Source organism: Apteryx rowi, unplaced genomic scaffold (genome assembly GCF_003343035.1).
Source record: "Apteryx rowi isolate R43461 unplaced genomic scaffold, aptRow1 scaffold_1, whole genome shotgun sequence".
Taxonomy (NCBI): Eukaryota; Metazoa; Chordata; class Aves; order Apterygiformes; family Apterygidae; genus Apteryx; species Apteryx rowi.
The window spans coordinates 9085364-9108097 of record NW_020447196.1 but is presented as its reverse complement, the minus strand read 5'-3'; the positions used below and the strand labels follow the sequence as shown (position 1 = coordinate 9108097).

Genomic DNA, 22734 nt, shown 5'->3' with positions numbered 1-22734 from the left:
GCTCCCCTCCACCACCTTACAGCGATTGTATATTCATATACTGATAGCAACAGAGACATTTGAAAAGCCTAACGTTATCAAGTGAGGGCATACAACTGAAATCCTCCTGCAAAGATGAGAAAAAGGCAGCTAAATCCATATATTATATATATATATATACACACACCCGCTGGGTAGCTTCTCCGGGCCCTGCCCCTGTCTCTTTGGGGGAGGCGGCGCGAGCGGAGGCGGCGATGCCGCGGCGGGGCAGCAGACCAGCGGCACCATTGCAGCCAGGGTCTCGGCAGCCCCACCAGCCACCCCGGGACGCCTCCTCCACCGTCCCACCRGCCGTCGTGGGCCGGCCGCGCAGCATCCCCCCAGCCGGCACCGTGCGGATTTCTCTTATGCACGTCAATATTTACAATTGTTTTAGCCACACTAAATAAACACACAGTTTTTTGCTGTCCACACAGAAAAAGGTTGATTCCCTCTGCAGAAACATACTATTACTAGCAGTAAAATAAGGCATGTTGTAATTTAAAACTGAATCTGTTTATATATGCATGATTATTACACTAGGAGTCATTTGTGGATAGCGCACAGATAAAAATGCAGCTAATAACTCTTACTGTAATGATTAATCAATTTATGAATATATTATTTAAACTAATAGTTCAGGTAGGGTATCTTAAACAAGTTACTGAGTACATCGACCAATTCAAATACCAGCTACCAGATCAATAAGAAACTATAAGTAACTCTAGGGAATAGGTTCACTTGCATAAGAAACTGTGAATTTTTAAAATGTCCCTATTGGGAGAAAAGCCACATCAAAAATAATTGCTTTAGGCCATTATGTTTGCATTTTGGCAAACTGTATGGTAAACAAAAAAATGAAATAAGAATTTTATACTGTGTAACAAACTGGTTTTTACATTCTTAGCACTATTTTACACTATTCAACACCATTATACACTATTCAAAGGAAAACTATAGCTGATACTTTTGCTTAGTTTTTCAATACATTAGTATTTAAAACATAACATGGTTTACCTAAGAACACACCATCAAGAGCTTGTGCTAGACTCAATATAAATGAAATACACTTGTTTATAAACATAAAATATTTTTCTCCTGATATTTACATGGGAAACAAAAGAAAGGACTTTAAACTGAGTACTTTAAAGGCAAAAATTAAGAAAACACAGCAAAACAAAAGGAAAAATCTTATTTTCTAATAACACATTGCAGTTACAGAAATTGCTAATCCTAGTACAAAAGAAGTTTAACACAATAATAAACAGACGTCTAAATGTCATCATAAAAATAAGTTCCTTATATGCATGTTCTAGGCATAAATATACATATTGAAAAGTCAAATTGGGCCCATAAATGACACACAATACTGCAGGTTTCTAGCTCAACCTGGCAAGTCAGATCATTGGCAACCACCGTGAAAAGGTCTCTGCACTTGATTTTACACTTTTTAAAATCTGAACATGTAACTTTAATCTTTCAAAGCAGGATTTTCAATTAAAGGCACCGAGTGCAAATTCGCAGAGTAAACCATGAGCCCTCCACCCGCTCGGACGCTAAAGGTGTGCTTTATCTCGGTTTCAAGTGATGCTGCATTTTAAAAATTAATTAGTAGCCTGCAAGAACAGCCACACATTATTGAGCAAGTAACAGCATTTAAGTGAAACAGATGAAATATTGGTAAGCAATGCAGACCACAGTATAAGTATGTGAAGGGGGTCATAGGCTAATCCCTATTGATTTTCCAAGTACGCGTACAGCACCGTTGGGAAAGGCCAGTTCTGTTGGCAATCAGCTAGCACAAATACATTATAAATCTTACTGTCCACCTTCACTGATCAGTGTCACTTACTTCCTCCACTAAAGACCATTAGGAAACTATAACAAATCCACTGACAAACAACCAGAACAGAATTTTAAAAACTTTTTTCCTAAAGCATAATTTCAGAACGCTGGCAATGCACTTAACGTACAACAGAAACACGTTTCGAAGAGCAATACGCTGCCTGTGATACCAACTCAAAGAAGTCATCCACGAGAAAACTGCTGAAAGACAGAGAAGGAAACACAAGTCATCGTAATGACGAACAAGTCATCCTCATTAATCTCACAAACCGACACAAAAATCTGGAGCTAACACTTCGTTTTGGCTATTTGTTTGAGCATTGGTGGAGGGAACAGAAACACATGAAGCTCTCCCCCCCTAAATCCTTGAAAATCTTTTCATGTATTTGACGTTGTTATGAATTTCCCCAAGCTGAAGACAATATTGCACTAGTAGAGACTGAGCAAGCAGACAGCTGTCTAGAACTATGCACAATAACCATCATTTATTGCCCAATTCCCAACGCCACTCCAGGAATAAACAGATCCGCTGCAGTGGCTACCGCCTTCTCTTGCTTATGCATGGACCACTGCAGCTACCCTCGCTCAGCTGAGCACAGCTTACTCAGAAGCAAACTGCTGATATCAGCCCAGCCTCATGTTGATCTATTAAGAAGGCTGCAAGTCAACATAGCTTTTCTAAGTAACTTCCAGACAGCTGAAAGAGGACCAATTCCCTTCCTTCCCTAGTTGCACCCACTGTCTCTTCTTCTCCCAGTAAACAAGACTAGAAAGATTGTGTTCACTCTGGAACACTGAATATAATTTGATGGGTGGGGGGAAGCCACTCAAGAATACTTTTCTAAAAAGAATGAGTTCAGGAAGACTTTGGGGTAAAATTCTGCACCACAGGAGCCAAATGTTGTGCCACACCCAAGATTCAACGATTCAAAGCTGTGAGATTCAACCTCCACAAGGCAGAAAACGGAACAACAAAGCCATTTCCTTGGTCCACAACCTACATCCGTCATCTCCTTTCTTTTCTGTCCTTTAGCTGTATGATGACATTTCTTATACAGGAATGGTAACAACACAGAGAAACACCCAGAGAAGCATCCAGGTTTTCAGTCGGTACAAAAATGCTTGTATAGACTGCGTTTGTATCCAGACATCTAGCGGGCACAACTTACCCCAGTGATAGCACTTCTTATTGAAGGGTTTACCTATGCAATATCACAAATTGCACAGATTCAGATATTTTGGAGTTCGGGGGGGGGGGGGAAGAGGGTGTTTATTTTGTTTTTAAGAAATGTTGCTCGATGCTCTATAATCTTATATGCTGTATGAAAGATAAAGTGATCCATGGGTCCAGCCTGGCCCCAGCTATAGCAGAGTCCCCATGGCCATGAAGTTCAGCCCATATGAAGCTCACTGCCAGTGCAAGGCTTAACCAGCTGCCCTGCAGGAGAAACAGGAGCAGGGTTGTGAAATGCACATATTGAAAACAGAGCAAAATGCAGTTTATATTATAGTTATCAGCTCACTGCTACATGAAACAAGTATGCAAAATCATTTCCTTGCAGACTGGTGGGTTGATTTTGAGAAAGGTAGTGTTTATGTAAAAGCCATACAGGAGCTTTAAAGCAAATACATAATACATTTAAGCAGCTAACAGAGTTAAACTTTAGCTTCAGAGGAGCAAGGAAGCAGCRTTTAAACTGGTTCTGTATTAACTAGGCAAAGTGCAAAACACAGGTTGCACTAATTACTCCACAGAGGAGATGTTCTGAGACAAGCACTTCCCCCGAGGAAGGAGGCTGCGCCACTGGCAGCTCCAGCCTAGCATCGCTGGCACCCCGGCATGCAAGTCACCGCTTTCCTAAACATGGCAGATTCAGTGGTCCTCTCTGCTAAGAGTGGACAAAATTACTGTTTTCCCCCTACAAACGCGGAATGCTCCTGAACATAACTTCTACGGCTTCAGCTTCTGCTGGAAGCCCAGTTTACATTCACTTTCAGTACAGCATGTGTTTAGAGAAAGAAACATAGGGAATGAGCTCAATATTTCCATTTAAAAATATCATTTAATGGAATATTAAATGGTCTAAGAAGATGGATACACTGTGTTCATTTTCCTACATTAATGATCTATAAAAAGAATGGAATAGACCATAAATACAGTATTTTTTGCAAAAGCCTTTACTAAAAATGCTACTACTTGTGTTTATCATTTATATCCTCATATGCAACCTCAAAATTGATTACACTTTAAACCATACATAACTTGCTGTGTTCTTCATTTTGAGTCATATTACAAACACTTTTATAACTGTTAATATATTCCATATTTTGTATTCTTATTGATTAGGAATATTTGTTTAGGGGATTTTATTGCCTTTAAAATAACAAATGTTAGATATTTAAAAAAACAGAAAATAGTATTGCAGTTTATATACTTTTCTTTCTTATGATAATTCTAATATATAAATTGTTAGCAAGAATATTTGCAGACTATCATTTTTCACGTTTTAAACTCAAGTAGCAAAATGAAAATAGCTATTAATATAAGATATYGTATAAGTTACAGATTTCTTTTTTAGCTAAAGTCTCTACTTAATCTGTTTGGCTGAACCCATGGACATTTTGAACAACACTTAAAAAAAAATTAAAACACCAAAGGATTGTTTATATATAACAGGATGGTTTTATATCAAGTATACATTATCTTTCCTAATTACCACTGCATTTTGCAGACTGAAATATGATTTATGTTTAGGATATGATTTTGCTATTAATTATCAAACTGAAAAAATAAAATCTTGCATTATAAATTCTCTCTTGGAAATTAATGTTATTCTTTTTTCCATAATCCTATCACACAAGCAATAAGTGCATTGCAGCATGAACACTTTAATTTTTCCAGTTAGTTTTGAGCAAGCCCAGAGGTGAGGTTTAATAAGGATCAATGGCACTTTATCTGGGACAGGGCCACTTCACAGCATGCAAATTACACAGTAACACTTAAAAAAAGAAATAGATTTAATTAAAAAAAAGTAGAACCACAGGCTCTGGAAATTCAATTAAAGGATTTATGCAAAGGTTTGCTAGGTTTTTATATGCAGTTACTGCTTATATAATGAGCTTTTCATATTAAAAATCAATAGGTAATCTAGAGTAGAAGATCATCCCCTTAAATACATTTTTGAAATCAATTTGAAAAATAGTCCATCAACTGCTGTGACTACTCTTGCTGCTTCGATTAGACTAAGAGCAATATTTAGATTGTAAGACGTGCTACGGAATATCTATGCTTGGATTTTGCTTTCAAGTGTTGTTATACTTTTAAGTGCCCATGCTAACCGTACAGTAATTCAGGATTGTGTACAATGGATAAATAATTAATTTAATTACTAGCAAGGGCATAAAAATCCTGAAATATGTCAAAAACCTAGGCATCTAATGGCACAATCTGACAACATTCTGAACAAATATATGCAAAAACCTACTTCTATGAATGTCTTTGCTATCTTTCTTCTCAGCCTACTGTCTTGCAGCCACTTAGCACGCTGGGATAAATATTTCTAACTTATTAAAGTCACCAGCTAAGGAAGCAATTAGCCTAACACTTGTCTGAAGTGCAACTTTCACACATCATGAATTTAAAGATGGATCAGGTCCCATGTCCTTCAGGTCTAATCTAATTTGCCAAGACGCTGTGGTGATATAAGATCATTATATTAAAGTCCAAATATCCTAGTTAATATTCAGCACTTATCACAAACTCACAGCTCATGCGAGCAAGTACACCTTCGAAACGCATGGAGATGGACCCATTGCATCAGCACTTAATTTGCATCCGCCTAAGCCGTCGCACAGAGTTTGTAAATATTCCCAGGTTAACGTTACAAAGCGGTCACGCAACTGTCCTTTTGCTCAGCCACCAAAGGAAGCAGGGAGAGCAACCAAATAGCACGAATCCGAGAGATCAGCTCACAGCACAGGCTCCCGACGCTGCTGTGGCAGCAGGACAGTCTCAGCGCAGGAGGTGACAAGCACAAGCCTCCTTCCTCGCACAGGGAGAAGGTTCCCATCTGTTTCCATACGTGGAAACACCGCTCTTCTCATTTCACTCCTTAACGTAGCACCAGACTGTTGAACGTGCGTTTTTGCCACTGTCTGAGAAACTCTTCAGTTAGGACGTTTCCCTGTTCCGTACTTGCGTGTGACGCCCAGGCGCAGTGCTTTGGGATGCTAGTGAAACGCAGAGTCTGAGCAATAAAATGCAAAAGGGAAAAACAGCAAGCGGTTTTTGTATTATCTCACATGCTTGTAAGAGAGGGATGAAGAAACAAAGCCTTATTTCTGCTATGCAGAAAAAAGTATTCTTCCATCTATGACAACCAGTTGGRGCCTGTCTATGCATTCATGTATGTATGCACATATATGTTTTGTTACCTTAATTCAGTACTTCAGAAGAAACATAATTCCTTTACGAGAGGTCTGAAAAATGGTTCTGGTATATAGCTCCTATACATGAAACAAAGCTAAATGACAACCGTGAGAGTCGGGGATTAGACAAAATTTTCTCTATCTGTAACACGCTCTGTCAAGCAAAGCATTCCACTATTTCAACTATAAAGTATCCTCGGAGGCAAACACATTATACAAAAGTTCCAGGGGAAGAAGTAAAACGGTAACTGAAAAGTAAATAATAGTCAGTTTTCAGTTAAAATGATTAAATTTAACAACAAAACTATACTGCTCAGGAAACTAATTTACCAAGAGAGCTGCCTGTTAAAAGCTGATGTTGTTTAAATCTGTATCACCAATAATACCCCCAATTTCTGCATCAGTGCTTCATTTTTTACACTCATTCTATGTGGATCATTGCAGAACCCTTTTGAGTTGAAGCAAAGTACAGACTGCAGGAACAAATATCCGTGCTGTCATTTCAGCTAAACGTCTTCATAAGCATTCTCTGAAATATATTTTTGTACCGGACTTCAATAACTTGTTTCTTAAAATAAAAATCTCAAAGGAATCAAAGAAAAATGTTTGTTTACTCTCATTTCAAAAAAACCACGTTGATATGGACTAATGCTATAGTTTCCAATAGGTTCGAAACAAAGACATTAATGAACAGTAGCTTTATTTAATCTTTCTTCCTACTAGCTGAATTTCTCATGCACACCATATTTTTCTACACCTTTGCATTTTAAACACAGTGCAAGTACACGAGGGGATCAAAGAGTTTCAGATGAATCTGAAGAGTTATAGCAAGGGTAACGAGGGTCCTTCGTTTCTAATGACAGAAGCATATGCTCTCAACTTTCTAAACTGCATCCAACTGAGCCATTTATCAAGGCCTGAAACTTTTTCATTATTTAAAGCACTACGACAGCTTTCCACTTGATGCCTTGGAAGTACACAATAATAGAGACTCTATAGTCATTAATTATAATATCAGCTGGTTGATGAAGTTACTGTACTTGCTGCTTGGTGATTTCATTTTTAATTGCAGCAGGTGGTGTGGAAATAAAGTGATGTACTGACACACACGGTCACCTCAATAGTTTTTTCTTTTTTATGTATAGATAAATGCAACTCTTTTTTTTTTTTTTTAATTCCTTCTGTTTTATATCCCCTAGCATTTACTAGATGTGAGGAAAAATGAGCGCACAGAGCACAGTGAAAATTAGATGCTTAGAAATGAAATGATAGGAGAAACATTGTCCCCATTTTTTTTCCTTTCAAAATATTTAAGATACTGTTTCTTCCAGTGGAAAGATTCATGGTCTCCAAACACAGCTGTCATAAATAACAGTCATAGTTACATATAATGTACAAGTTCTTTCTTCTGATTTTTGGTCTTACTGATGTATTGGAAAAAATAGCCACTATTGAGCTCTACAAATCTGAAAATAAAGACACATACTTGAACAAAATTCAAATTAAAACTGCACCAAATTCTAAGAACAACCTAAAAATGATTGTTTGATATTCTAAACGTTGTGTTCTATTTCTTCTTCTGCTTTGAATCTGTCTTATATGCTCCATTACTCTATTAATTTACTAACCAATATATCCATGCAGGTTTTTGCAGTTTAAAACCCATAAGCAATACTGAAAGCAAGAAATGGATTAAGACGACACTTGTGTGTACTGATTTATGATTCTGYTGTCCTGAGACTGCTGTTGTATATGTTTTCAAACAGTCTGTATTGTTCTTCTGATACTGTCCACTTTATAAAAATGTATTTTCCTCCTCTGCAATGTTTTCATTTCATTAATCTCTAATTTAACAGATTAGATAACTATTACAGGAGATTTTGCTGCCATAGGTTTTCCATGAGATTGATAGGAAATAAAAACTGGTGTTTCCTAATGGCCACAGACATCCGTTTTCTACATAAATCAGCAAACTCCCTTAAGAATCCCTTTTATCCAAGTCATAGATCAATTGTACTCAAGCCTCATTACAACACACACACGTGCCCTGTTCTCTGAAATAAGGTTATGCTACCTTAGCTCAAAACTACATTAAATGTAATTAATACAACTGTGATGTAAATGGACACAGCATTAAAACGCATATCCCTGGGGAGAACAGACTGGGAAGGCAGCTTATCCGCACTGTCACGTGCGGCATACATGACTAGGGAAAATCGTAGCCGTCTTTCTCTCCTAGGATCTCCTTGGGTAGGACGTGCACCGCGGAAGGGAGGAGCTGCAGCGGCAGGGACGGGAGGCAGCCACCCCCGCCGAGCCAGGCGCGCGCCGCCACGGTGCGGCAGCGACGACGGAGCACGGGCTCCGTGTCATCGCCCCTTTCCTACAGAACCAGGCTGCAGCCTCGGAAATCTGCTCCACGCTGGTGCTGCCGCCGATCTCCCTCCAAAGAAGTGACACCAGCACTGTTAGAAATCCAAAAGTTACACGGAAGGGACATTTGCCGTAAATAGGAGTGTTAACGGGTATAGGGAAAAGTCTGTGATGCGAAATATTTGGCTGTAAATTCAGGGAAATATAGGTGACTACTAACAAATTAGTGCTTTATACGTGTACAACTACTAAGTAATTTGGAAGAGGATGCTGTAGAAAGAAAGGGAGAAATCAGCTGAGCACAAAGGAGAGTGTGGAAGTACCCCAAGATGCCCAAACCAGGCAAACAAAAATATAGCAGTTCTTCCACGGGCAGGTCTCCAGCGCTCGCTCGATGTTATCACAGATCATTTTAGACAAGAGTTTTGCTGAAGAGCCAACAGGCAAACAGGGCCCACGTCCATGAATACCTTCTTTGCCTCGGACAGCTCACATGTTATGCTCACATATGCCGTTTATGAACAGGACTGTATCGGTGTACCCTAGGTCTTGCTTCCGACCCAGAAGAAAGCACACTGCCTGAATCCCCCGACTCTCTTTCCAATCTTCTCATCTCCCCCCTCCTAACAGGGCCCCTGTTCCTAAACACACCAGTTAACCGCGAGTTAGATGTCATAACAAGACAGCTCAAGTCATCTTGGAGACGGGAGTACAGGCCGTAATATCTCTTTCAAATAGTTCTCAAGAAAAAGCCRAAATGGTTAAATAAGGTACTGCACCTCCTGCCGGGGTTTCCAGACTGGGTTAGTACGCCTGCTGGAAAACAGGTCCCGCAAACGGGGCTAAGGATCAGAAGCATTAAACCCACAAAGAAGTTTTGGAATCATTGTTATGAGGTATTTATTATATGAAATACATAGCTACTGAAATAAACTTTCTTGAAATGCTCTAATTTTGCTGAACTTACAGAATCACAGAATCACTGAGGTTGGAAGGGACCTCTGGAGATCATCTAGTCCAACCCCCCCTGCTCAAGCAGGGTCACCTAGAGCACATTGCACAGGATCGCATCCAGGCGGGTTTTGAATATCTCCAGAGAAGGAGACTCCACCACCTCTCTGGGCAACCTGTTCCAGTGCTCTGTCACCCTCACAGTGAAAAAGTTTTTCCTCATGTTCAGATGGAAGTGTCTGTGTTTCAGTTTGTGCCCATTGCCTCGCGTCCTGTCGCTGGGCACCACTGAAAAGAGTCTGGTCCCATCCTCTCGACACCCTCCCTTCAGATACTTGTACACATTGATAAGATCTCCTCTCAGCCTTCTCTTCTCCAAGCTAAACAGGCCAAGCTCTCTCAGCCTTTCCTCATAAGAGAGATGCTCCAGTCCCCTAATCATCTTTGTGGCCCTTCGCTGGACTTGCTCCAGTAGTGCCACATCCCTCTTGTACTGGGGAGCCCAGAACTGGACGCAGTACTCCAGATGGGGCCTCACCAGGGCTGAGTAGAGGGGCAGGATCACCTCCCTCGACCTGCTGGCAACACTCTTCCTGATGCAGCCCAGGATACCATTGGCCTTCTTGGCCACAAGGGCACATTGCTGCCTCATACTTAACTTGGTGTCCACCAGCACTCCCAGGTCCTTCTCAGCAGAGCTGCTTTCCAGCAGGTCAACCCCCAACCTGTACTGGTGACTGGGGTTATTCCTCCCCAGGTGCAGGACCCTGCACTTCCCTTTGTTGAATTTCATGAGGTTCCTCTCTGCCCACCTCTCCAGCCTGTCCAAGTCTCTCTGAATGGCAGCACAGCCCTCTGGTGTATCGGCCACTCCTCCCAGTTTTGTATCATCAGCAAACTTGCTGAGGGTGCACTCTGTGCCTTCATCCAGGTCATTGATGAAGAAGTTGAACAAGACTGGACCCAGTACTGACCCCTGGGGGACACCGCTAGCTACAGGCCTCCAACTAGACTCTGTGCCACTGATCACAACTCTCTGAGCTCTGCCATTCAGCCAGGTCTCAATCCACCTCACTGTCCACTCATCTAACCCACACTTCCTGAGCTTGTCTATGAGGATGCTATGGGAGACAGTGTCAAAAGCCTTGCTGAAGTCTAGGTAGACAACATCCCCTGCTCTCCCCTCATCTACCCAGCCAGTCATTCCATCATAGAAGGCTATCAGATTGGTTAGGCATGATTTCCCCTTGGTGAAGCCATGCTGACTACTCCTGATCACCTTCTTTTCCTCCACATGCGTGGAGATGGTCTCCAGGATGAGCTGCTCCATCACCTTTCCAGGGATGGAGGTGAGGCTGACTGGCCTGTAGTTCCCTGGGTCCTCCTTCTTGCCCTTTTTGAAGACTGGGGTGACATTGGCTTTCTTCCAGTCCTCGGGCACCTCTCCTGTTCTCCATGACCTTTCAAAGATGATGGAGAGTGGCTTAGCAATAATGTCCGCCAGCTCCCTCAGCACTCGTGGGTGCATCCCATCAGGGCCCATGGATTTGTGGGTGTCAAGTTTGCTTAAATGATCTCTAACCCACTCCTCCTCCACCAAGGGAAAGTCTTCCTCTCTCCAGACTTTCTCCCTTGCCTCCAGGGTCTGGGGTTCCTGAGGGCTGGCCTGACCAGTAAAGACTGAAGCAAAGAAGGCATTCAGTAACTCTCCCTTCTCTGCATCCTTCGTCACCAGGGCACCCACYCCATTCAGCAAAGGGCCCACATTTTCCCTAGTCTTCCTCTTGCTGCTGATGTATTTGAAGAAGCCCTTCTTGTTGTCCTTGACATCTCTAGCCAGATTTAATTCCAAACGGGCCTTAGCCTTCCTCGTCGCATCCCTGCATACTCTGACAACATTCCTATATTCCTCCCAAGTGGCCTGTCCCCCTTTCCACTTTCTGTAGACTTCCTTCTTCTGGTTGAGTTTTGCCAGGAGCTCCTTGCTCATCCATGCAGGTCTCCTACCTCCTTTGCTTGACTTCCTACTCATAGGGATGCACCGCTCTTGAGCCTGGAGGAAGTGATGTTTGAATATTAACCAACTCTCTTGAACACTCCTTCCTTCCAGGGCCCTCACCCATGGGATTCCTCCAAGTAGGTCCCTGAAGAGGACAAAGTTTGCTCTCCTGAAGTCCAGGGTTGCGATCCTACTTGGTGCCCTGCTGCCTCCTCGCAGGATCCTGAACTCCACCATCTCATGGTCACTGCAGCCAAGGCAGCCCCCAACCTTCACATCTTCCACCAGTCCTTCTTTGTTTGTTAGTACGAGGTCCAGCAGCACACCTCTCCTTGTTGGCTCCTCCACCACCTGGGTCAAGAAGTTGTCACCAATGCTCTGCAGGAATCTCCAGGACTGTTTGTGAACTTACCTTCTCAGTAAGGTATGTTCTGCAACCTCCTTTGAATTTTAAATCACAACTTTTCTTTCACTTTTTTCATTACTGCTACAGTGGGCTTTCTGTAGGTACAAGGCAGGAAACCAGGTGTGGGTTGGTTGGTTGGGTTTTGCTTTGAAGGCAGGAAGACGTGCAGAAGCCAGTGACATTTCCTCACAGCTTCACCTTCTGAAACATTTCCTACACTCATACTACTACATMTGTAATCAAAGCATCCAAAAATGCAAACAAACCCTTGGGTCAAACTCTGCCTTTATATGCGTCAAGACTCATAGCAGTGAAAAAGGAATAAAGTTTGGCTCCTTCGCTTGCAAACACTGGGCACAGAAGTCAGCTGCAGTGCAAAGGATTAAGCTCTCTGTATCACAGGTGCCCACTGTTTCCTATGGCAAGAAGATCCGAATCTACAACATGCAGAACTACCACATTTCCCATGTTGTACAGCCACCACACGTTATTTCCTACCACAACATCAATGCGAAAATAATTGCAAGAAAGAGCTTGGAATTTGGATGTATTCATTCATTCATCATTTTGTTTTCTTTGTTCTTTTCTCTCCCTTTTATTCATAGTTTTGGTTACTTTCTTTTACTAGCTCCTTTCATGTCCGTAATGCGAATGGGCAACACAACCTAAACAGCATCATCCATATGTATAATATACAAGCAAATTTCAATAGTCTTCACATTAACTAGTCAATCGATTAAGTGGGATTATACATTATTTTAATTTTGTCTGCTAATTATCACTTTCTTTGTCCCAGCTTACTTTTCTGCCATCTTCTAAAATAAATAAATAAATAAATAAATAAGCAAACTTGGATTTTTCTACAACAGCACCAGAGGTAACACTGCAATACATTTTCAAAGGCTGACCAGCCTCACTTGCTGGTGTACACTGCGCAGCTGTAAGAATTATTAACAATTAGCTGAGACCCACAAAGTCATAAGGCCCAAATGCAAATCCTCAAGAGCATTTATTTCCTCCATTTCAGTGGGTAAGCAATCCTCTAAACCACACACAAAGATTACACCTGTAAAAATAGTTAAGCATTTGCGCCATAAGGATGTTTGCATTGCAGAATTATAATCGGATCTAATCCATATCTAATAGGATACTGCACAAGATGGAACAACTGCATACTTAACTGCCAAATCCAAAACATGATTGCCCACACCAAAACAAGGTAAATGAAAACTACAACCCAACCCCTATGTGAGTAAAATTACTGTCAGTGGATCTCAACTACAGAAAGACCAGGAGCCAACCAAAAAACAGGGCTGCAGCTCAACCAACTGTGGCAAGAATTCAACCAAAAGACAGCCGATCACTCATCTGTGTAACAGAATATGTTTCTGTTACGAGGAATGACTTAGCTTGCCATCCATGCAGCTTCTTACAACAGATGGCACGCACTTCATGAAACCCAAGAAAATTCCCTTTCCACTTAAATGCAACATGTCTCACAGTAGCATGTGCAAAAGAGAGAATAGTGGAAAGGAGAAGGTCAGGGTAGTCCTCTTCCCCAAGCGCATTTTTAAATCTCAGTATACCGGGGAAAATAAACAGTACTCCACGGAGAAATCTGTGCCAAAGACCTTGCCTTAATTATTCAGCATAGCTTTCCAAATCTATCAATTTACCTCCGTACATTTATGATCTTTATTGCTGTAAGCACACTGTCATTATTAATATACGCATTAACATAATCCAAAGACATCAAGGCATCGGGGGATTGGTGAGAAAAGCACAGACATTTGGGAATAGGAGGAGAGCAGGAACTATCTAAAATTACATTCCCAACAACAACAAAGTCCATGCTTTATTTTAGAATTAAGTAACAGCTTAATAGAATTTGAATATGTTTTTGGATTTGTATTTTTATTTTGTTTCCTAAAATAGCCAGTATACGCAAGAAGACATTCTGATTAACTAATTAACAAATATAGACAGAGAACTCACATTACGGTACTTCTCGGGAAAACTAAGAGTTTCAGTTTAGCAATGTCTACTTCAAGCATTTATCAGCACTAATTTCAAGCAAAAAAAATTGTTGCAAAATTCAGAACAGAGGGAAAACAGACCTTAATTAAGCAAAGCATTATCTCTTTCTATTATAATGAAAGCGAAGTTACAGTTGTATTTTTACCAAGATTTTTCCCCACTTAATGAAGACATTATCCGTGAGTTTTCAAAGTCACTTTACAAAAGAGCATTCAAGAGACATTAAAGTCAGCTTAAACTAAAAAGTCTTTTTGAAGTCAATAAACAATAAAAAGAACAATGAAAAGACAGCCTTTGATCTCTTCTTACTCAAAAGTCTTTAATTTCTGTTTTAATCTAGTAGATGCATTAAGTCTTGTTTTCAAATATTTCTCATCTACAGAGTACTGTAAGCTTGCCTTGATTTTTTTATTTATATATATTTTTTTACTGTATTAATGTACAGTTCTCATTACCATGGATGGGTGTCGTCTGGAAGTTCTCCCACCAAAATAAACAGAAAAAAGTTTTTAAATGATTTTCCATTCGGTTCTCTTTTAAAATTTGTTTAAACGAAAAAAAGAAAAAAATGGAAAAGGAAAGAAAATAGCATCTTCAGCTTTAAAATTTGTGAGAAGATCAAAGACTATAATGCATATAGATTTTTCAAAGGATAAATTATTAACAACATGGGTGAACACATACTGGTCAATAACATGGTCAAGGAATGATAAGTTGAGAATGTCTCTCTACAGCCAATTACAGTTAATCTGACTTTATTGCTTGCAAGAAATCCCAAGCTCTTCACTAGATTTGGAATATAGCTTTCAAAGCCCCTGTTAGGCAATCTGTGAATTGTGACAAGATCTCGACCAAATTCAGCTGCTTGGCATTTTAGCATTTCCTAACTTCTATTTATCCTTTCTGTGGCTGCTGGGGCCCTGGAAGCAAACAGGAAAATACAATATTGCTCTGAACCAAAAAGTGTATGGAGAGTCTAAAGACCGAGACAGCCATTATTTCCCACGGTGCCACCTACTTCTTCGAGGCACCCAACATAATCCCACCTAGAAGGGATGCAAACTCTCCGTATCTGTGTATATCACATGGGCGCATCCGCACATATCAACGTGCATATCCTTGGGGTGTCTGTGTACCCGCAGGAACACAGAGGCATCCACGGAGTAATACAGAAAGGAGAACCAGATCCTCCATTTCAGATCCACATTACCGGCGCAACCTGCTAATTTGCTCTTCACAAGTGTGAGAGAATTTCAAAACCAGAACACACTCCCCATAGTATGGGGAAAGCTGGACTGAGCAGAGCGAAGCTGTACAGGCGAACACAACACGCTCTGCAGGCATTTCTCTACAACAGCATTTTATGTGCTATTTCAGTTAAACTGTGAAAAGGAACAGATCCTTGTCTCTTGTGGTTGCAAAGATACCTTTTCAAATAGGAGGGACAGATGAAAGCCATATCTGTCACAGAAGCAATTTTCCCCTTCCACTGCTCTGCCCTGTTAACCTGGAAACCTACAGATAACAAATTAAGTGCTAGTATTGCTTACTATTATTTCACAGATCAGCCTTTAACTTAAACACAGAGTGCTTGTAGGATTATAGGTGAATCCAGGCCCTCTACTAGCCTTGATTACCACCACTGTTGGTATTTAAACGTTCATGCTGTCCCCAAAACATTTCATTCATTGTTCTCCCAAATGAAAGTATTTTCCACCTTCATCTGTTGCTCAAGTTGCCAATTTTTGGTGATCAAGAATTTTGTAAGAGAAGGTCTTATTTCCCAGAGACCACAGAGGAGCCAATAAATATGAGTTCTTAGTGATTCATTTCTAGAGCGGGATATGAATGGGAGCATTGAAGCATTGGGCTCTGAATTTTACTTACAGAAGAATTTTATCACTTTTCATATAATTTCTTTCTTTTTGATTTAAATAAAACAGATTTCTATGGGATAGATCTTCTTTCAGAAAGAAAATAAACTTACCTGAAATCAAAATGACCATGCAGAAATTTAAGCAAAGCCTTTTTCTGACATGAAGTTAAGCAAAAAGATTAAAATTTTCACTTTGCTCATGGCAGATGTACTTACGAAAAAGAATCAGACTGAGAGCACTTTACTACATTCAGACTAGCCTTTTATTGATCTGGATGTGCTATGAACCACATTATCTAATCTACAATAAGCCATTTACCAAGTGCAAGGATCTATGGGCTAAAAGGCTTAGATTTTTAGTTCCATTGTAGACTTTTTGATGAAATGGTAGAGCAGTAGAGAATAATATTATAATAAGATTGTAAGGGACACAAGTGTCAATATTAGTAAATTAGAAAGTTTGGTTTACAGTTCTAAATCCTCTTGCTATTCATTTAAAAGCCCAGTACCTCTTTTTGTAGACTAATTGCAGCTGTATATTTAACAGAGGGGCCAGGTGACATCCCACTGGGTGTCAAGCTCAGAGGGATTCAGGGGTTCATCCAACTGAAAGTATTTTTATTTTGCAAAAACAAAATCATGCAACTGAGCAGGTGACAGCTATTTGGTGATCTACATGCTGTAATAATATCAGGATGCAAGATATCATGCTACTGTCTTCTTGATTTTGCTGCTTGACCTACCCAAGTTTCATCTGCTGCACAGAAAGGCCAGCAAGGATCACCAATACGCAGCAACAATCACATGCTAGCTTGACATTCACCTCCTCTGCTCCTTTTTAGCAGTTTGTCTTAAATCAGATTTGATGCATTTTGCAGCAGAAACTTTTTCTCTACCTCTATGCAGAGAACCTAGAAGGAGAGGCTGTGCCCCCAGGCAGGCTTGTGGGTTATCACTGGCACACGTATAAGCACGCTTGGACTAGTGCCCTAGCATTCTCACCTCCGATTGTCGTATTTCTAATTGGCAGCTTTCACCACTTTTGCACATGGATGTTCTCCAGCTGCCATCAGGAAATGCCACAGAAATCTCAAGCCAATTCATTTATCTACTGTTCTAGGTTAATCTAGCAAGGAACCACATATAAGAGATTATCTTCTTTATTCTGCAATATTGCTTTTTGATTGAAATAGGTAACACTGAAATTTCTGGCAATGCATTGCATAATTGACTTTTGCACATTATCAAGCAATTCAGCCAAAGATAACTTCTTCTGAAAGTAGCTGATTTTGCCTAACTTGAACTCAGAGCTTTCTGAAAAATATAATAGTGCAAAACAGATTTGCAGCACCATAGGGATCACCAAAATTAACATCTCATTTTAGCAAAGACAAACAGAACCAAAGGTCAGTGCCCTTCCGCAGGTAGAAATAAAAGCCACTATTAAGTGAAAACCAAAGCATATTTATGAGATTATTTTATCTATAGTTCTATGGCAAATTTTACAGCATCATTTCTGTAAGACAGACAGGTTACATGCCCAAGTAAATGTACTAAAGACGCACTAATGTCACTTTAAAGCAACACAAGTTTTGATGTTCTTATTTTTTTCTGCACTGCAACTATTAGGATGCATTGCCTCATTTTTTGAGAATGAAAGAAGGAAATGTAACTAGTTCASGCTAACAAGTAACTTTACAACAACTGACACTAACTATAATATACGCCAGTTTGTATTAAGATGTTATTGCACCTTTCCAGTTCTAATCGCCAATTATGACTCTATTAGTCCTGCTTGGCAGTTCATCTGCTCCTGCATCAGCTAAGGGGGACTTGGAGACGGACCTCTGATCTTCACGTTTCCGCTTCAGTGAGTGCTCAGCGCAGCGGCTGTCATCGTGAGACATTGAGGAGGTAAGGCATTGCCTTTTCTAAGATAACTACACCTGACCTTACAACAATTTACTAAGGAAATACCTGCCTAATGGCAGGGTGAGTGCAGTTTCTTTTACACTCACAACGGCACTGCAAATTAGAGACAACAGGATAAATCTATGACCAGCTCACTAGACACTTCATTAAATCACTGTTCCCCTGCCTTGTAGAGCACTAATAGAATCACAGCCCTCGTTAGCTACTGAATAAAAGATCAATCACATTCTTTGAGAGCTCTTGCTACCAGCTTCCAGAGGAAACAAGGAAAAAAAAAGACATATTTAGGATCATCAGTAAGATTCTGAATGGCCTCACTGCAAGTTGGTTAAATTACCTTTTCCACAACTGACTCCGACTGTAATACTCTGAGGAACTTGTTAAGTCTGCTTTCAAAAGCTGCTATCTAATATATGACTACCAGGCCCTGGTCAAAAGTTCATAATGTGCATATGTAAAAAGGTACTAAATTGCCTGAGGGCTAAAACCAGAGGATCTTAATTGCAGCAAAATGCTGAAAATGGTCTGCTGAGGGTCCTTCTATTGGGATACTGCTGGCACTAGCTGATTGAAGTACAGCGCATAAAAGCCTTACAACAATATTTCCTTAAATGCAGCTGAAACTGCCAGCAGTTGCTAGTGCATGTATGGTGTGCCAAGAGGGGAAAAAAAAAGAACCTTCTCTAAAACAAACAAAGATTTAAGGACTGATATAATTCATAATTCAAAAGCATGTGGATACAAGGAAGAACTGAGAAACAGTGAACACCTGTCAGTTTAATTCATGCTATAGGTTCCATATGCAGTTATGGTGGTAAATGTGAGCACATATGTAAACCTATTTAACTGGCATCCATTAAGATCCACTATAATTAAAATTGGAAGACAGTTTGCACCAAAGTATGTATGGCCCCACTTCGAAATTTTGGAAACAGTCACCTGTGAAACTGAAGATGCCTATACCTGGCCTGTAATCCAAGGATTTTTCATTTCTAAGAATTTGAGAATCATTCCTCTAGCTATTTACAAGTTGAAGGAAAAAAGGACAGGAATGAGAAAAGACAACATTTTTCCTTGAAGACTTTCAAAATATATTTTTTCTACTTCAAAAGAAAATTCCAGCAACAAACAGACATAGGAAAAATGGACATCATCTGAAATTTGGGAAGAAACTGCACATTTCACACTGAAGCCTATTACATTTGCTTGTCTCAAAGAAAAGTAATTTTTATCTAAACAAAAACTGTGAGCATTTTATCTCTTCATACAGCAAACACAGGCTAGATTTTTCTTCCTTCTGCGTGTGCATTCACAAGCGTGTTGACTGGGTATTTGGTCTGTTGACCATAAACAATCATCTTAAAAAATAACAGTCAACTGTCTTCAAATTTGGCTCTTATCACAGAACTCTACGATTTACTCATTGATGTAATCTTGGCCAATATATAGTTACATATATTTAAAATTCTTATGGTGAAACCTTTCTCTTAATTTTTTTTTCCTTATTGAAAGCCTCATTCACATGGAATAGCATGTCCCTTATTATTGGACACGATACAGATTCTCTCCCACGTTAAATTTTTAAGTCAAAGTTCATTGCCTCTCTGCCAGCTATTCTGCAGCTCAAGCAGGGCTTGCTGCAGAAGTTCCTGCACGTACCACGCAGGAGACGACATTAGGTCAACGTAACCACTCAGCTTTGCAAACCTGGCAAGAGCAGCACTGCAAGGCCTCCCTAACAGGATCAAGAGGAGGGAACACGAGAGATCTTTTCAAAATAGCTTTTAACAGCTAACCATAAACGCTGGCTCTATTGACAGTCTAACTCTGACTGTCTATTTTTCAAGTCTTTGCCATTTCAAGGCAAGTTTACCTAATCACAGCACGTATTGCTGTTCCTGCAGGCTGAGCAAACTGCCAGGATGTTTTGTACTGGCGTACGTAGGCACCGCGCTTGGTTTTCCAAGGTAAGCACCCGTCTAGACTGCGTTCTGAAGAGCATAACCAGGCCTTAGCTAAAGGCCATTTCAGATGTCACATTAAGGTCTTTTGAATAAAAATACATGTAATGGAATAATGTTCAATTTCACTTAGCCACCAAAAATAAGGCCAGATGTTGTTTTGATAAAAAGACTCTTTACATAAAATATTTCCTTTAGAGACGTAAACAGCCAAAAGGAGACAAAAAGTATTATATCACAAGTGGAACTGCCAGCTGTGTTGATACTTTGTTTTAATCCATTTAAAAGTTGGAAATTCACCTACATTTATCATCAAAGGGCTGGAAGAACCCGGCCCATAAACATTTCTCACGAACACAGGGCCATTGCTTTCTGTGCAAATGCAGAGATATTTCAGCTCGCTTTACGGAAAGTGGAATCGGTCCAGCTCTATGACCGTGGAGCTTTGGGTAATACCTTGCTTCTTAGCAGAGCAAGTTAACTCATTTTCAATTTACTTATGGTATCCTGACAAAAATCAAAACAAATGTGTTTCTCAGAAAGCCTTTCTTTTGCAGCAGGGAAGGATATGGAAAATAATCATAAGTTTTTACACTCAGGCCACCAGATTATCAGCCAAATGCTAACACACGCATGCCCGGAGCCACAAGAGGAAGCGTGGAGGTACTTTTTGGGTGCCCCGCTGCTCCGAGACCTGCCCACCTGCTCGTGATCTCCGATACACAAAGGTTTTTCCTAGGGAAACTCCGTGGGGAAACTCCTTCGCTGCACAGGTGTGACACTGTGGCCCGCAGACGGGAGCCTCGCTGGTGCGGGCAAGGAGCACGGCATGGCATGCCTGGCATCCCTGGGCAGCTCCAGCTTTCGCATCTTAATTCAACGCAGCTCAGCAGCACTCTTTGGGCTGGGATGCGCTATTCAGCGTGAGCAGACAAGCAGCTTCTAAGTGACGCTGTTACCAAATCTTTATCATAAAAAATTGCCAAGACAGTTGTTTTATTTGAAGTGCTAAATTAGTTTTCTTGTACTAGTAGTATTCATCATAATGTAAGTTTGACATTTCAGGACAACATTTTAATAGTAATGTAGTTCAGCGTAAAGAAATAGTGTTTCCAATTTTCCAACAAAATGAAAAAAAAAAGGTACATTCATTAATAGATTACAGTGACAGACAAAGTAACCCTAAGGAAAAAAAAAAAGCCTAGATTCAAAGGGTTAAATTCAAGTGAAAACTTTAATCCCAACACTTGCAAGTATTCTTATGCTTCAGTTTGTAAACTTGATATTCTTCAGTGTATTTTCCTATGGCTATGTATAGCATTCAAACCAAAATCAGTAACAGACAACGTGCCAGTTCAGAAGAAGGATTTTCAGATCTCTTTGTAAACAAAATTTGGTGCTCAACATATGAGTAAATACTTTCACAACCAGTTAGGTGTCTAGCCAGCCATTCATATCTGCACAGTCATCTAGGGGAAACAAAAGAAAAAGCACAGTAGCAATGACGTGATCCAACATTAAAAATATCTGGACATGAATGTCTAAACACATTTATAACACTGAAGCTATGTCTGCAAACATACGTTTTACAGCAAGAGGAAAGCACCTCTCCAGTAACAGCCCAATATTTGATTCCTTATAGTTTAGGGGTGCTTTGAAATCGACCGTTTGAGATGAGATCCAAGAGACCGTAAATGAAGTCTCAAGTTCTTGTTGTAAATAGGGGATTTCCCATTTAAGCACATATTACTACTAATTGATATTCATGCTATACTTCAATATATACAAGCAGTATTACGTGACTGGTGCGGAGCCAAACGGTTTCAGTGAATTTCAGGCAATAGGTACCCTACAGGAACAGGTATGTCTGAAAGCTCACAGCAAGGTTCAGCTCCTATACCTCCCTATCAATTCTTCTGGGCTGACAGCAATATCCATCTTAAACAAATTAAAGTTGAAAGTACAGCCCACAGAAGTAGTACATTTATGAGAACACCATTTTTTGGAAATACCAGCTCTTAAGACAGAAGTGCTATAAGAGATGGAGGTCCACAGCATTATCAAATCAATCCTGCACACTCGGGACAAGTAGGTCCTGTTTTTCAAGATAAACAATTCTATCTACCAAAAATGACTTTACTTTTAAATAAGATGCATCATCCAACAGTGTTATCTTTATCTCATTTCAATGTAATGCTTTTGCAATTAATAAAATTCCTCAAATATACCCTCTATAGATTTTTTTTGGCATGCATAGAAGATGGTGCCATATCCATAGTGATATTTAATAACTGCAAAAACATGGTGTCACTAAAATAATGAATGGAATTTGACTATGATGTTTCTATTTACTGTCATCCTGCTTGCCAAAAGCAAATTGATGCTACCAGTCTAAATATTTCCTAGAAACAACAAAATAAAGTGACTGAAAAATCCAAACAACTCAAGTCTTGTAAGTCTCCAAGGAAACTTTAACAGATAAGTAAATCTACAAATTCTCTGATTACAAATCCTCATACAGATTACTGTGAAGTGAGTAAGTACTGACTCGTTTGCTGTGCATTTGTACACTGAACTGAGCACGATAAACTCAGTATTATAGTCACTTTTCCCCCTGAAGTGAATGAGTGCATTCTGCCACTTTATCATAAGTAAATCATACAAAATCAGGCCATATAACATGCATAACAAAATATTTTCATATTTCAACTGACAAATGGATTCAATACGAGCAACTTTCTTTGTCAAATCTTCCTCCTTTATTCTTAAAAAAAAAAAAAAACTCAATCATATAAACAATAAAAAAAAACTTTAAGATATTACATTCTAGATATTTAACATATAATCATGCATTCATACTTCGTTCATCTTTAGAGAAAGGTGAGAAAGCAAGGACCTAAGGATTATC

At 39.9% G+C, this 22734-nt stretch overlaps 1 protein-coding gene across 5 annotated transcripts in view; it reads right to left on the bottom strand.

Moving 5' to 3' along the window:
- The window catches only part of WWOX (WW domain containing oxidoreductase), a 525798-nt gene that overhangs the window by 354383 nt on the left and 148681 nt on the right, over positions 1 to 22734 (bottom strand). For 3 of the 5 annotated variants that reach the window (XM_026060565.1, XM_026060574.1, XM_026060597.1), the window contains one exon: positions 21042 to 21295. The exons of the other annotated variants lie outside the window; for them this stretch is intronic. Coding sequence is in view for 2 of the 3 variants with exons in the window: in XM_026060597.1 (XP_025916382.1) it covers positions 21278 to 21295 (18 nt within the window). In the remaining variant the exon portion in view is untranslated. Of the gene's footprint in view, positions 1 to 21041; positions 21296 to 22734 lie in introns of those variants that run through there. 5 annotated transcript variants of the gene reach the window in all.